General features: G+C 36.8%; 1 protein-coding gene across 1 annotated transcript; it reads right to left on the minus strand.

Moving 5' to 3' along the window:
- Positions 1–9,168: 9,168 nt before the first annotated feature.
- LOC113343464 (wall-associated receptor kinase 3-like) lies at positions 9,169–12,370 on the minus strand. Its single transcript, XM_026587636.1, has 3 exons — positions 11,320–12,370; positions 10,748–10,930; positions 9,169–10,547 (listed from the first exon to the last, which is right to left on the minus strand). The coding sequence occupies exons 1-3, from the start codon at positions 12,227–12,229 to the stop codon at positions 9,496–9,498; spliced, it is 2,145 nt and encodes a 714-aa protein (XP_026443421.1). The 5' UTR covers positions 12,230–12,370; the 3' UTR covers positions 9,169–9,495.
- Positions 12,371–16,958: the final 4,588 nt, after the last annotated feature.

A 16,958-nucleotide genomic window follows, 5' to 3' on the forward strand; every position in this document is an offset into this window, starting at 1 on the left:
CTTATGGTATTTCATCCGCCGTAAACATTATCTTCTTCCTTTTCCATTCTTTCAAGGGTAATTCTTTATCAACAGTCAGGATTTTCCTTCCTTCATGGCCGCGCTTGTATATTTGCCCTGTAATTCCTGCGTGAAAATATGCAACACTCAAAATCCACTTTGTTATTGAGTTGCACTGTATACGTCTGTTTCCTTCTGCTGCTCCAATAATCCTTACTTCCTTTTTTGGGTCTTTTTCATTTTCCTGTCTTTGTTTTCCTTTGGATATTTTCTTTTCCATTTGTTGATTCTCTGCTTCCTTTGTTCCACGTCCTTATGATTTTCCTATAGTGAAAGCGAGATCCGAAAGTTGCAGCAGAGTTCTGAGGTCATATTTGAAAAACAGTGACAAAGATCTAGTTGGTTGAAAATATCAGAAAATCTTTTCTTAGGTTTATTAAAACGTTTGGAAAACTATAAAAATCAACAAATTCTTTCTTGAAAATTCTTATGGACAGGTTTTATCATCCAAGCTGTTTTCTAGAGCCAAAATTCAGTTGCAGGAAATCCTACAACTATACCTTAATGATAATCTATGAAATAATCTAAGAAACCATGATGAAATACTCTCAAACTTTTATTAAATCGTAGAACAATTACAAGAATATGAGAAAACCCTAACTTGGAAAACAAATAACTTTCTCTCTCCTAAATATCTTATCTCAACTCACCAAAAAGATCTCTCCATATTACAATGGTGGTTGGTTCCTTTTATAGGAGTTTACATAGTGGGGGACAACTATCAAAGCCCCTATTTTCGGATCTGGAGTGCGTCAATGTCGCATAGACTTCACCGTTGCCACACGGTTTCTTCACTGCCGAGTTGATCTTCACACTTTCATCATGAGTAAGTGACGTCATCTGGTTCATCACCTTGAATATGTTGTACGCGTTGGTGTTCGCTTGGTACTAAAGAAGCCATTTCGTGCAATTAACGATTGTGCGGTATTCTGTACCCACAAATATTTTTTTTATTATAGCTTTCATTTTTAGCGTCGAAGCCTTATGTAATTATTTTAGATTGCCATTTTAGAATGAAATTGCTTGATCTCCCTGGATCTTTTTGTAGTTGCAGGAAATCCTACAACCACACCCTTAGAGTAATCTATAGAACAATCTAAGTAATCATCATAAGAATCACAAGAACATTCATTAAGATCTTCAAATTGAATACAAATTAATGAGAAAACCCTAACTTTCTCTCCAAATAATCTTTCTCTCTCCTAAATTTCTTGTCTAAGCTCTTAAAAAGATCTCTCTCGATACAAGGTCGCTTGAACCTTTATATAGGGGTTTACATAGTGGATGACAGCTAATAAAGCCTTTATTTTCGTATCTGGCGTGCGTTAATTTACATTCACTCTTCTCGCACGTACTCTTAACACCGCATAGCTCTTCACACTTTACTCGTGACTAAGATGACGTCATATGATGTGTCACTTCGGATATGCTGTATGCGGTCGCCTTCGCTCAGTCTTGATGATCATTATTTCGCATATCTGATAGGTGTGCGGTATTTTAATACTACATTTTTCCTTTTTTTATGTCATTCTTTTGACGAGGAGATCAATGTGAGAAACTCTTAATTCGTTCTGCCGCACACGTTCACCGTTTCGTATTCTTATATGCCGACATATTTCCGTAATTTAGGCATGTCAACTTACACGTGTCCTCTCAACCATTCGTTATCTGACATGTCTCTTATAACCGCCTCTTCCTATCCGTTCACTTTCAACCATCGCATGAATGGAGTAAGTATCTTGGGAATCGAGAGTAAATCTCTTATTTACTCTTAATTATCTTCTTCTTTCCTCTTTACTCTCTTCTTTTTCTCTTCGATTCTTATTTTCTTCTGCTGTTGCTCTACTGGTTTGATTGAATTTTCGAGTTGATTATCACCTTTTCTTGTTTCATCATTCTCACCACTCCTTCCTTTCTTCGTCTTCGCATTTTATTTCTTACTTCTCTTGTTTTGATCACCCTGATTTTGATTTATTTGATCATGTTTGATTATTTTTTCACTATCCCTCATTCCCATTTTAAAGATGCCCCCAGCTGGTTGGAAGAAAGAAACAAAATTCAAAAGATTGAAAAAAGAATTTGGTGAAAGAGGCTTCTCACTATCCGATCCTCTTGGATCAAAACTTTCATCTACGCTCAGACCTGAATGGTTTTCTCTCGAATAATGGAATGACCAGAAGATTATAATTTCAGTAGGACAGCTTCTCGCTGGTCTTCCTATTCCCCTTTATAATCCTCAGATTCCTCTGTTTTATGAAATTCTATCTGATGCGAGGTTCTCGCGGGGCCTTTATCAACTAAGTGGTGATTGCATTAGAATAACCATGGAATATGCTCGTCGCGCGTTAGGACTAGAATATCTTTACCCAGTAGAAGTACGAAAGCCAGAGCATGCCCATAAGGAAATCAATCCTGCGGATTACACCCTTGAGAATGTTTTCAAGAACTATGATATTGTTATCATGAAGAATAAGTCATCTAAGTGGGGTATTCGCTTGTCAAGAAATGATGGTCTCTCGGAGAATGAAAGAATCATGCAGGATGTTAACTTCCATGACTTTACTAATTGCACCGCTCGTAAGTCAAATGATACTCGATGGTTGGATTATCCCATCCTTTTAGTGGTCCCCTACATTACTGACATAAGTGGAGATGGATCAACTCTTCCCCTTCCTGTGGGATTACCTGCTTATGACCCTTTGGTATTCAGATGGCCTGAAGAAGATGATGTGGTATGTTATCTTCAACTCTCCCTTTTTATTTTCTTTTAATTCTTTTATCTTTCTCTTACCACTTTCTTTGGTACCAGATTTCCAAACAGTCAAAGAAGGCTAAAAATTTGCCTCATGCGTCACCTTCGCATGATAATGAAGTAAGAAATATTGTTTTTTTAATTTTAACAATATTGTTGTCTCTGTTTCCTATCTCTCATTATTCGCATAGGTTGAAGCTGTGGGTGTTAAAGGAAAGGGTAAGGGTAAAATTAGATATAATAAAACCGCTTCTAAATCCTCTTCCGAGAGTCTGTCTAAGAAGCAGAAGGCATTTTATCCTTCTTCTTCAAGTTCTCACTCTAGCGATGATGATATTCTTCTCACTGAAGACTCCTCAATCACGTCTTTCTGGGGAAACTATCTAGTATCTTCTCTGATTCCATGTCAGCAGTTAGTAATGAAGAACTGACTCGCACTTTTGGAACGGTTTCAAAGATATGTGATGCAAAATTTGAATTGTCTCCTTATCTTTGTTTCAAAAATTGATATCCTAGAGGCGAACTTATCCGCTCGTGACTCTAAATACCGTAGACCCAAGAAAAAGCTGATTGTCACTGTTCCAATAATAGCAAGGATGCTATTCGTATTTGTGATGCGACAATTAATAAAGTCTGTGTCGATAATGGCATTCGTCTATCAAACTATAATCTTTCTAAAGTTTCTCCTAATGAAGAAGACTCTGGTATCTCTGATAGCGAAGGAGAATATGAGGAGTATGAGGAAATTGAAGAAGAAGTTGGTGGTTTTGAAGCTGCGGAAGATAATGAAGATGATATGAGTGGAAATTAGTTTTTTTTTTCCTGAAGACATTTTCTTCCTTTTCGCACCTGTAAATTCTTTGCCAGTTCTTTGTACATCGAATGTTTCCTTATATTGAGACCTTTTCTTCAATATGAAATCTTAGGCATTTGATGCTCATTTAATGTAAATGCTCCTTGAATTGCATCTTCATTTGTAAAAGGCAGTAACTTTTGCTTTTGGATTGATTTCTAGCTTTACCACTAATGGGATCTCGTGCGATTCTCCTCCTCCTGGTACTTCCTCTGCGTTAAATGAAATAGGTTGCGCCTGCCAAGCTTTCAATGGAGATATCTTCGCAAGGTTGAGTATCTCTCTTCCATCACTATCTCTTGCATAAACTCGACTTAGGACATTATCATGAAAATCTTCTATGCTTTTTAATGAGTGTATTATCGAATTACAATATAAAGTCTTCGCCTTCGCTCCTACTTCGATCAAATATATATTCCTTCATGTCTCCATACCTTGTGCATGTCCTTCTAGTGGTGGTGGTGGTAGATTCTGTGCTTGCTGCACTAGTAAATGGTTGAGGTTTCCCTGATCAATCATTCTTAGTAAGATTTTCTTCACATTTCTACAATTGTTTGTTGTGTGACCGTGGAAACGGTGATAGGCACAGAATTCTCTACTTCTCCTCCCTGGTGGTGGTTCATTTCCCACATTTGGTGGATCAAGAATGTCTTCCATTAAAATTACAGCTTCCCAGATTTTGTCTATCTCGGTGTTTGGATGCGGCATCTTTAGCTGCTCCCAAACCACTCTGTTACCTCCTTGGCCTTGGTTGTAATGTTTTTTTTTCCCCTCCATAACCTTCTGGTTGGTTATCAAGCCTTTGAATCTTATTATTTCCTCCACGGTTGTTGAACTTCTTTTCTTTGTATTCTCTTTCAAACTGTTCCTGATCTCTACTACCCATGGCTACTAACTTTTTACCTTCATCCATTACTTTCTTTCCTTGAATACCTTGGGATGTACTTGGAACAATATTTTTTGTCCTTGGAAGTAAGCTTGCATTCCCCTCATTTGCGTTGTTATCGCAACTGGGTAAGACTTCATTTCTCTTTGTTTTTCTTCAAGATCTATGTATTCTTCTTGGAACTCGCGTAAATTCGCCATGGTTATTGTATCTTTTGTCCTGAATATCTGTGTATACAATAAATATGTAGGAAAAAGTGCATTGATGAAATCTAGTATAAGGTTTCGGTCATCTACTCGTCCATCCATTTTACTATACATGCTCCTTCAACGCGTTGTTAAACTGTGCAAGTCTCATTGATCCTTTTGCGTAAGCTGAACACCTTTTCAATCCCTGGGCATAACATGTTATTGCTGATGTACTGTCCTAGGAAGATGTTTTGTAAATGATGAAATGATCTAATGGTTCCCACTGGCAGTCCTTCAAACCATTGCAAAGCTTCTCCTGTTAGACTCGCCGGGAAATACTTACATAATACCGCATCGTTTTCCTCCCACTGTAATAAGGATCGACTATATGCCCTTATATGATCTATTGCGCATGTGCTTCCATCAAATATGTTAGTGAATACAGGTAGGTTAAATTTAGGTGGTAGGGTACTGTTGCGAGTTGTATCCGTCTTGCGAATGGCGTTTTCCCCGCTTCTTCTATTGCTTCATCCAACTGTCGCCTACCACCATCTCTTCGTGTCGTCATCATTTCTCTCACCTCAGCCAACTCTCCAAGGATTTCTTCACTCATGGTTTGGTCTATGTCTTTCCGCATGGGTCTTTTAAATATTGCTTTCCTAATTCTGTTTTCATGGTTATTTTGACGCACAACCTCTTGTATCTCTCTTTCTTCAGCCTCCTCTCTTCTTCTCCCGCGTCTTTCTCTTTCATCCCTTGCACGCTCCAGTGCGGAATTATTCCTTTCAGCTTCCTCTTCGTGTTCATACTAATTCTCAACATTTCTCCACCTTGCAATATAATTCTTCCTTGTTCTTCATCCTCTTCACTATCTTGATCATGATGTGTGCGATGGCATTCACCTGTGTCTTCACGTCTATTGCCTCTTTGACCTTCCTGTATGCGATAATGTTTGCGCTGATGTACGTATCGGTCATCTGCTGGTTCATTCTCTATGTGTCGCTCATCGCGTTGATCATGTAAGTTGTCATCTATATGAAAGTTTTCAGTAATGTTGTCTAGAGGTTGTTCTCGCCTGGTATCTCTTCGACTGGATTGGCTACGTCTTGACGAGCTCCTACTTGTACTTAACCTTGAGCTTGCACGTGTGGTGCTTTTTGATCTCCGGTCTTGTAATCTTACATTTTCTTCTCTCAATTCATTATTCTGATGCATCAAATTCGCACGTTCTTCATCTTCTCGCCTTCTTTCTGCAACCAATCTTTGTCGAAGTTCCTCGATTGTCACGTTTTTTTCATTTCCTTCTATTAGTCATGCATCTCCAGTTCTTTGCTCATCTTCTTCTGTTGAATCTGTATGTGCGGTATGAACACTTACTCTATCGTAATCGATAGTGTTATTCTGCTGTGGTTCGCGCTGAGGCTGAGTTTGGACTTGGTTTCCTTGATTGTTTCTTTCTCCCATCCTTGATGATTCAGCAATTTCACTTCTTCTTCTTCCAGCGATTCTTCTGCTCCTCCTGATTGTTGGTGCTTGTTCTGCTATAGATTCTTGTCTCTCCATCTTTACTTTCTTGTAACAATAAAGGAGGAATTGTAAACTCAAACGATGAAGATAATTTTTCTGAGATTTTAACTTTTTATTGAAATTTTTAAATCTAAACTTCTAATGACGAAAGACTATGAACAATTTGAAGCTTGTTTTTCAAGTAGATTCACCAACATGGTATATCATTCTGATCTGTATTCTAGCGCCAAAATGTAGTTGTAGGAAATCCTACAACCACATCCTTAGAGTAATCTATAGAACAATCTAAGTAATCATCATAAGAATCACAAGAACATTCATTAAGATCTTCAAATTGAATACAAAGTAATGAGAAAACCCTAACTTGCTCTCCAAATAATCTTTCTCTCTCCTAAATTTCTTGTCTAAGCTCTCAAAACGATCTCTCTCAACACAAGGTCGCTCGATCCCTTATATAGGGGTTTAAATAGTGGATGACAGCTAATAAAGCCCTTATTTTCGGATCTGCGCGTGCGTTATTAACACATGCTCATATTGACTCTTCTCGCGCGTACTCTTAACACCGCATAGCTCTTCACACTGTACTCGTGACTAAGCTGACATCATATGATTCGTCATTTCGGATATGCTGTATGCGGTCGCCTTCGCTCAGTCTTGATGATCATTATTTCACATATCTGATAGGTGTGCGGTATTTTACTCCTACACTTTTAATAGCTCAGAGTCTCTATCACATTTTAAACTTTGAGTTATTGAGCTTGACCACCTCAATATTTTTCTTGTCTATATATTCTAACAGCATCCACCTTGTAAATAACATCAAGTAGCATTCGAGTCAACATAATGGGATACAAACGCGAAAAAAAAGGACAAATTTCAAAAGATTAACGGTAAATATCAGATTTCAAAAAATGATAAACTAGCTAGTATGCTACACAGTAAATATTACACAGACCAACCGATCAGGGTCCTCAATTAAACATATCGAGCCGATATAGAGTTGTGTGTCGGTCATCAATTCATGATTCAGCCTCTGGTAATTCCCTCATGTCCGTGAAACATTTATCATAGAGAATACAATTCAAAGAAGGGCATCTAGCTGAATGCTGAACAATCCGACTATACATAACTGTATATTCTTTCAGTAGTCCAAAATATGTGATGGTAAACTTACTAGCCGGCATTAGTCAAATCAACTAGCCTAATTTTCGAAGGTTTTCCCTATTTTCTACCACCACTTTTCCTATTTTCCATCTCCCTTACACTTTATAAAGTTTATCTACTTTTCAAATTTGCTTTTTGCTATTTACCATCCATAAAAGTCAAACTAACTATGACCGTAATAATTACCACTTTTATTTGTCTTTTTCTTGCATACCGATCAAAAAATAAATCAACTTAAAAACCCTAGGTTATCTATAAGAATTAATTTGCGGTTAACCAAAAAATCATTATTACGAAAGATTCCGTTAATAAAAATCTAGGAAAAAAATTCCGAATCCTAAATAAATCAAACATCCAAAAAAATTATATCAATATCCCATCTTATGTGACCAAGATTTAGAGGTCAGTTACGTAATCAATAATCAATGATCCATGTTTTTGTTTTTTTAGTTTCGCCTTTGTTTTTTTTTTCTATTGTATTTCTGACTTGTCCAATATTTCATCGGTCACCTTCGATCTTTATGTTCTCCTACTTCTAATTCAATTATTCGTGAGAACTCTCTGTGAATCCTCTCATGGGCCATTAATATATCTAGTGGAGGTGCGGTTCCGGTCTTAAGGTATTCAATTTAATATGCACCAAAACTACCAGACATGAAACTATAAAAGGATCCATGAAATGATCACGCCACTACTCCTATTTTAGTACTGGCCCGAAGTAATTAGAGGCAACATTAATGTAGCTAGGGTCCCCGAGCACAAGTGGTTTTTATAGAGTTGTGACTATGTCGCCTACACGGAAAGGAAAGAAGAAAACGTGAGTTTTGTAGGAATAGAGTATTATATGCGAGTAAGGAATAATTAGATGTGTGCAAAGAGCGTCGCATACACTCAGATGTGATAACGAATTGAATGATGTCGACCTAATCATGAATAAAGTGTGAAGAACTCTGCGAAGTTTATAAGATCTGCGAAAATAACCAATGTACGTGTGCGATAATATCACACAAGGATTCCGAAAATAAAGGATCTCTTAGCTGTCATCCATCATGTAGTATCCTATATAAAGAGTAGTTGGTATATAGAGAGGGGGCTTCTTTATAGGGACTTTGGTCAAGAAATTAGAAGAGAGAAAGATCGTAAAGTGATAAAGAGTAAACCTGGATTTCCAATTACCTTGTAATTCTTTTTGTGATTTTAATAAATAAAAAGATGATTTACTTTGAGGCTGGTGGTTTAAGGTGGTGGTGGACCGTGGAGGTGGGGAAGACGTGTGTGATGGAGGTGGAGAATAATGTTAAAGCTAGTTTTTTTTGGTGGGTTGTTTAGTGATTTTTGATGGGCGTAAATAAAAAATAAAAAATTGGTATTTAGGATTCATGAAAATTTATGTGGGTGGTATATAGGATTATTGGGATGAGAATTTATGGGATGGTAAATAGGAACAGAGGCGACCGGAAAAAGGGAAAACCTTTTCAAAAGTGATCCAAATTTCAAGCGACAATTAAAGAGTCCTACTCTACTTTCTAGAAACTAGGAATAGTACGTTGCTGCTGTTACTTTTTAGGATCTACTCTATGGAATCCATGGGGGCGGCATTTTGGCGTTTTCTAGGATCCGAGAGGAGTCTGCACTTCTTAAACAAGTTACAACGTTTACCTGTAAGCAAGAATACAGAAACATTAACACTAAAAGCAGCTCAAGGTGCAGGCTGTGGCGTCTCTTTAACAGGTATCAATACACAAGAAAATAAGGATCAACTTCAAATGATCGAAGCGATGCTAACTATTACATTTCTTAAAATGAAAATCTAGGATGATACACAACCCAATCGATGGGTCCTAAACCTAATAAGCAAGTCTAGTTGATAAGGCTTCTTGGTACTCACCATGAAGCCATCATTACCTCACTCAATTCATCCTTTGGTTTTCCATCAAGTCAATGAAGCTAGCAATTATCATACGAAAACAAGCAAAAACAACAATGATAATATAATTCAAGAAAGGGTGCTGACTGAACTGCTGAATTACATCCGATGCAATTCATTTTGTCGGAGTTTTGAAGGTTACACTGAATCTTTTGAAAATTTCTCATGCAACCCCTCCAAACTATGTGATACTTCTCTCATAGTCGGCCTTTTCTTTCCAACATATTTCAAGCATTTTTCGGCAAGTTTACCGACAATCAAAACATCATCAGTGTTTCCTTCGTTAAGAACTCGAGCATCTAATATTTCTGATAGACGGTTTTCTTTAAGTGATTTTATGAAATATAATGCTAAACCCTCTTCTCGGATTTTAGAGATTGCCTTTTCTCCAGTTAAAAGCTCCACAAGGACTACTCCGAAGCTATAGACATCACTCTTATCGGTGAACTGGCTTGAATGGAAGTACTCAGGGTCTAAGTAACCGAAGGTTCCCTGCACACGTGTGGTTAAGTGGGTTGAATCTATATGTGCTGATCTAGAAATTCCAAAGTCAGAGACCTTTGCCTTGTATTTCTCATCCAAGAGTATATTGGTGGATTTTATGTCTCTGTGAAAGATTGGCATAGACGCCTGTGAGTGTAAATATGCAAGTGCTCCTGCTATCTCAGATGCTATCCTTACACGATCCTTCCATGAAAGTAACGACTCATTATCACCTTCATGGAGATGGTATGAGAGTGTTCCGTGAGGGACAAACTCGTATACCAACAAGGGAACTTGGGTCTCTAAGCAACAACCTAACAATTTAACAATATGCCTGTGATTGATTTGCGAAAGAATAGCAACCTCGTTAATGAACTGACCAACTTGGGTTTCGTCCACCAATGTAGATTTCTTAATGGCAACTATTTCTCCATTGGATAACATGCCTTTGAAAACAGTACCAAAGCCTCCTTTGCCAATGATTCTGCTTGGGTTGAAGTTATCCGTCGTCTTCTCTAATTCTTCGGCTACAAAGATTTTGGCCGTGCTTTCAACTTTACCATCGTTCGAAGTGATCTTTTGCTTTAATAACAACCCACCGTTTCTCTTGAAGTGGCCTTGCTTCAGTTTAATTTGCTTCCTCTTCTGAATTCTTTTGTATAACCAATAGCCCACGCAAAGAATAAGTATTATAAGTATGCTTGCAGCTGCAGATCATGCCAAAGATGCATTAAACATATATAAAAGATACTAACTCCGTTACAAAAAAAAAATGTATAAACCACGCACACGAAACAAGCCTAGTATAAACTACACACGAAACAAGCCTATCCTTTTAAAATGATGGGATAAAATATAATAGACGAAATGATTAACACAAAAGAGTTATGTTATGTATGCTGCATACCTGTTGATACAATTGCAGCAACTAGAACTTTACTTAATGGTGGACGAGAACAATAAGATATCCCGTCATTTAAATTTGCAAGTAAAACCTCTCCTTCTGGACAACGACATTCAAAGCCCCCCTTTGTATTTATACAAATCCCCGTCACGCACGGGTTTGATGATGCTTCACATTCATCGATATCTGTTTCAAGGTCAAGTTGATCTTCAAGGACAGAATAACCGTAAAATAACACGTAGAGACAACATAAAAAAAATCTATGGTTGTTTTCGGTTCATGACCAAAAATCAAAATGAACAGAAAATTACATGGTTCATTTCATAAATGAACAAGTATCTCATAAAAAAAGACACCTGACTAAAAACATAAAATCTCAAATCTCTGCAGTAATTTCATTTATAAACTTGAAATTATACTTTTGTTGAACTCCTAAAAAACTGGCATGTTCATAAAACTGTGTATACAATAATCTGAGAACTAAAATCATGAAAATGCAAATTTTTATATTGGTGGCCCATTATACCTGATCTATAGATCTCGTTAAAAGCTTTTCAAGTATGTAAAATTTATACCTTGACAATGACCACCGGTAGTACTGTTAAGATAAGGATTTCCTTCATGGCCGCCTTCACACTGACATAGATATCCTGGGGGATCTATGCCTTCTACAGAATCAATACAATCAGTGTTAGGTCCACAGGCATAGGTCTTCAAAATTCTCTGAGCTTCCCCGCATGTCTCGGTACCAACTTTCCAATCAATAGCCACAGGAACACTTTCTGTTCCATTAGCTTTGAAGCTTTTCAGATATGAAGTGGAAAATTTAAATGAACTCTCTTCATGTAGAAAAGCATAAGTACATGGGTTGAAACTCGATTCAGGATGCATTTCATTTAAGTATCCAATTGTCAAAGTAAATTCCTTTAATCCAGTTGGAATAGAGGCATGGCAACAACCACTACCAGCGCAAGACCCATTGTTGGAATTTACCACTGTATTACACATTGACATACATCCTGCAGCAGGAAAAAATCTACTGTTTAGTCCTAAATACGCACAGCTGTTGCAGCCGATAGCTGTGAGCTTGTTTTTCGACGAAGAGAAGGTGAATTTTCCGGAAAAGGAGTCGGTAATCGAGTAATTAAAATTTCGTATCTTGTTTCTAGAGCAATCAGTGGAGATGGAGACATCGGTTATCATGTAGCCCCCGACTAATGATATTTCTGAGACATACAAGCCACCGTTTATTGGCTTTGGATGATCGACCAGGATACTGTTGTTGCATCTTAATTCGAACCATTCTTCTAGGAAACAACCGTCACCGATACCGAAAGGGTAGGGTATGCTAACGTTCCCACACTTATCTACACAACCAGGCTTGGCTATTGGTCGGGAAGCATTCGTCGGTATTTCTGAAGATACTAATTGCAGCCATATTAACAACACGAAACATTGAAACTTTACAGAAACATGAAAAGCCATGCTGCTAATTTGTTGGTTTGGCTACTAGCTTTTGCTCAATCAAATGAAATAATATCACATGTGAAGATAATCTCGAAAATTGTCAAAAGAAGTTGCTGGGTATTGCTCTAATAAGAAATGTGTGGGTGTATAAGCATTAAAGTCGTCCTAATGCTGCTACTAAAAGTGGAATGCGTGTGTGCTATAATGTTTTTTATTATGCTTGGAATTTTCCACTACCTTCTCTGAAATTTCTAAATTTGCTTGTATGCAGTAATTTATAATCTATAGAACAAGTTGATAACATTTTGCAAGATGGTCCCATCGTCACTTCATCAAGAAACAAAATACTTTTAGCGTTTCCTACAATTTACATATATATAACATGTCGGCTGCAAAATGCCCGCGATAATGCTAAAGATAGATTTGTTAATTAAGTGACACCATTGGAAAGCTACTTGTTAATCGATATGTTTATTCATATACCTAAATTTTGACTGTCCACGCCTTGGACAATACTCTTCTTTTCAACTTGCCGACTGTTGTTTTGTATGTTCTGCTAGTAGCATAAAAAACTCCAACGGCCACAAACATATCTTAAACAATACAATAACTAAATATGAATACCTAAACAATGAGGATGGAAGCAAGCATTCAAAGATAAATAATGACTAAGCCCACTAAATATTCGGACTTTATAGGCACAGTATATGTTTAAAATCAGAAAATGGGCTATTCCGTCAAAAAGGTACTTTTTCCTGTTGAGATGGAGGGGTAACATATTGGTTTGGGTCAAAAAGGTACTTTTTCCTGTTGAGATGGAGGGGTAACATATTGGTTTGGGTGAAATGGACGGATGCTATGTCGTTTCAATTTAGACATTTGTACTCACAGTAGTTCTTTAAACATGGAAAACATCGACTTCCAGATCTATTTCTTTGCTAGCTTTCTTCTTCTACCACAAACAACATTTCTTCCTCCCCCGTCTTCATCAACAGAAAACCAACACCACCAGGATCAATATTATCTCCACCACCGTCAGCATCTCGTTCTCCACCATCACAAACACAAAAAACAACATTATCAACACCACCACCATAAAAACCAACAACATATCATCTCCACCACCAGAAACAACAAACTCACTATCAAAAGACACCACCACCACCATCAACAACATCACTGTATTCCTTCATTATCTCGACTACCATAAACTCCAGCGACACCATCGTCGAAAACGCCACCAATATCAATTTTTTTTTTTTTGAATTGAGGTTAAAGAAATTGAAGCTAATTAAAGAAATTGGGTTTTGGTTTCTGTCAATTTCACAAGATGAGTAAGTTTCGTAAACGCAATTTTGATAAAGCCCTAAAAAAAATTTGATGCATTTGAATGAATGTTTCATATATCTTGTGTTATTACTGGATGAAACTGGTTTCCTCTTGTGTTTCCACAGGGTGAGCCTGGTTTCATCATCTGTTGCTACTAGTTAAGTTTGTTGTACATCTTGTGTTATTACAGGATGAAACTGGTTTCATCTTGAGTTTCCACAGGATGAGCCTGGTTTCATCATTTGTTGCTACTAGATGAATGTTTTGTACACCTTACTGTTTTAGATTGGACTGATTTTAGTTTCATCCAATTTTTATACTAAGATGAAATTGGTTTCATCCTGTTTTATATTGGGTTGAATTTTTTAACTAAGATGAAACTTGTTTCATCTTGTTTTAGATTGGGTTGAATTTGATTTCGTCCATGTTTAAAGTAGGATGAAACTAGTTTCATTCTGCCGTAATTTAAGATATTTGTAGTGGGTTTTCTTAAAATTGCTTAAAAACAGTTTTGTTTGCGTTCTGTGTAAGTTTCTTATGATTTTTGTAGTGAGAAGTCTTATTTGAATTTGTCATGGATATGGTGTTTCTCATGTGGTTGCTCTCTATGTATTACACAAAATAACTGTACATTATATCCACAAAAAGGTAAGAAGAGTTTTTTCTCAGGATGTTGCAAATCCTGTAGTGGATCCTGTTGATGGCCCAGGTGATATTGCGGTGACTGCGACTGTGGCTTCTTCAGTAAAAACTGATGTAGCAAGTGTTTTTGTGCTCTTGCGACATGCAAATCAAGCACTAGTTGATGTTCTTGCTTCAAATATGCCTCTTGTTCTTGATTTCAATGTCCTACCTTGAAGTCTTATAGTTGTTTTAGGTGTAAAAAAATATGTTGTAATCCATGTGCATGCCTATGTTATTGAGACATTTCTATGTACAGATAGATATACGATTATTTTACTTAAACTAGTGTATATTATTATTTGGATAACCTATTCAGGATTGTTCAGGATGAACTTGGTTTCATTGATAGGCCCTCATGTGCTAGATAGAAACGTACGGTTGTAATGATTAGGCAGTATTTGTGGTGGTAGTTATTTAGGTTTCGTATATATATGTAATGGATGTTGTTATCAGATGATGGAATGAATGATAATGGAATGAATATCTCTGTGTCTGTAATCTTCTTGTCTGATTCTATGAACTCTTCCGCTCCTATATCTGATTTCGTCTCTCTTCTCTGCTGTTAATTCGTCCAATTTCTCTACTGATATTTGATTGATGAGTTTGGGGCTCATCAATTGGTATCAGATCCGTTCGATTCTTTAGAACGGTTTGTACCATACCCAAATGGATTTCCACAATGATTTTATCAAAGATATCAGGACTGTTGTTTTGAATATTTTGGAGCAACACAAGGAACTGATGATGAAGGGAATCAACAATATAATGGATGTTCGTAACAAAGAAATGATGAAAGATATTATTGCACGTATTTCAGATAATTCATTGAGAGTTTCGACATCAGTCAAAGAAGAAGAAGACTGCATCAACCTAGGAGATTTGTTCGATATATTTGCAGACAAAGATGAAGTTGTTTGTAAACAACATAAAAATTCTTCATCATATTATATTGGCGATTTCTTCCCAATATTCGACGAAGAATTTCAAAATATTGATATCCATGTTGATAGGCCACAAAATGAATCAAGTGAGGAACCCGACATACTATGTTATGCTTCCATTAATGGAACTGAAGTTTACTTCTTCTGGGCATTCAAACACATAAATTATGCAGGAAGAATTCGTGAAAGAATTGTTCTACCTCGTTGGAGTATCATTGCTTGTTCAGTTAGTCAGCCGGCTGATAAGTGCTTAATTTACATGTTTACAATGTCAATTCCATACTTGTTTTAGCTATAATTTTTGCATATTACTTGTTATTGTGATTATTTTCTAGTTTATGTGTCATATCAGGTGAATCATCCTAAGAATAGTGAAAATGGCTGTAAAAGTGCTATAAAGTGAAGCTCTCCATAGATCCAAGTGCTTAGAGCCAAAAGAAAAGGAAGAAGTGCGACGAAAAGAAGCAAAAAAGGTCAAAAACATAAGAAGGACAAGAAGACTAAGTTCACATCCAAATTAAGGATTTCTTATTATCATCTTGAAGAGAATGTCGAAAGAATGAGGTCATTCCGAGTTCGGACGAAGAAGTTACGACCAAAACATTCGAGACGTAAAACTGCAATCTACATCACCACTTTCGGCATTGCTTTATCAATACCGAAAGTAGTCGTATTTCAGGCAGACAAGGTATATTTTTGAGCACAACTTTCGGTATTGCTTTGAGGAACTCGACAACGCCGACTGAGACAAACCTATGGGGTCCCTTATGACGTAGTTTGACTTCCAAATCAAGGAAACACGGTCCCGGATGGATTCTAATACCTAGATATCATGAAAACTATATAAGGGGACTTCCAAAACAATTAACACATATCACATATTATATTATACTTTCGTTCTTCATTAAAAACCTAGGGTTTACCCTTTTAGGGGGAAACCGGGTAATTGTGTAATCATGAGTTGCTACACCTTTGTTGGTTAAGGATGAATTCAATGTTCTAGACGTGAAGTTTTATTATTATACAAGTTTGTCCGGAGTTTTAATCATCATCGTTTGTTTTCACCATATCTATTGTTTATGAGTAATTCTTAGATTGATTTGGGATGCATACTAGATTATTCTATTGCTAGTATTGAGTTATGATATAAGTAATCGTCGATTGACTCTCTACACAAGTAGACATTGCGAGACCTTGTAGAGGGATTCTGTGGAGCAATTGGAAGTGAAGATAACATCAGCAAGTGGACCTTGATCTAAGAGTTTAACTACTGGGATCAACCTAAATTCACAAATATTAAAGAGTTCGATTGGATTACATCTTGAGTGATCTACTACTTGGTGGTTCGTTGAATATAATCTGGTATTCGAGAACTTCTGTATCCAGTGATACAAGGAGTTTTGAGAATATCACTGATCTAGTTTTTATTCTATGGTTGGTGATGAATGGTTCTAACAAAAGATAGATAAGTATTCTAATCCAGTTAACACTTGGTAACGGCGAAGGATTCCTTGATCATCCCTTTTATCTTATTCTCTTTTTATCTTTTATTTATTTCATAAAACAATCCCCCTTTAACTTTGTTTTTCTATCTAAATAACATATCAATTACACAACTCTCTGTGGGAACGATCTCTTACTACCGCTATATTACCAGTTAATTAGTGGAAATATCTTAATTAATTTGTTGTGGTTACGACACGCATCAAATTTTGGCGTCGCTGCCGGGAAGAAGTTGCTAATTGATTTGTTTAACATGTTTTTGTTTTTTAGGTTTTTGCTTTTATTTTCTC

The sequence above is a fragment of the Papaver somniferum genome, unplaced genomic scaffold (assembly GCF_003573695.1).
Source record: "Papaver somniferum cultivar HN1 unplaced genomic scaffold, ASM357369v1 unplaced-scaffold_6, whole genome shotgun sequence".
Lineage (NCBI taxonomy): Eukaryota > Viridiplantae > Streptophyta > Magnoliopsida > Ranunculales > Papaveraceae > Papaver > Papaver somniferum.

What these genes read in the sequence shown, in the direction of transcription:
- LOC113343464 (XM_026587636.1), bottom strand. Translation starts at nt 12,229, where the DNA reads ATGGCTTTTCATGTTTCTGTAAAGTTTCAATGTTTCGTGTTGTTAATA. An exon ending in TACCGGTGGTCATTGTCAAG is followed by an intron (nt 10,931 to 11,319) that starts GTATAAATTTTA and finishes ACCTTGAAACAG; the next exon opens with ATATCGATGAATGTGAAGCA. An exon ending in TGCTGCAATTGTATCAACAG is followed by an intron (nt 10,548 to 10,747) that starts GTATGCAGCATA and finishes CATGATCTGCAG; the next exon opens with CTGCAAGCATACTTATAATA.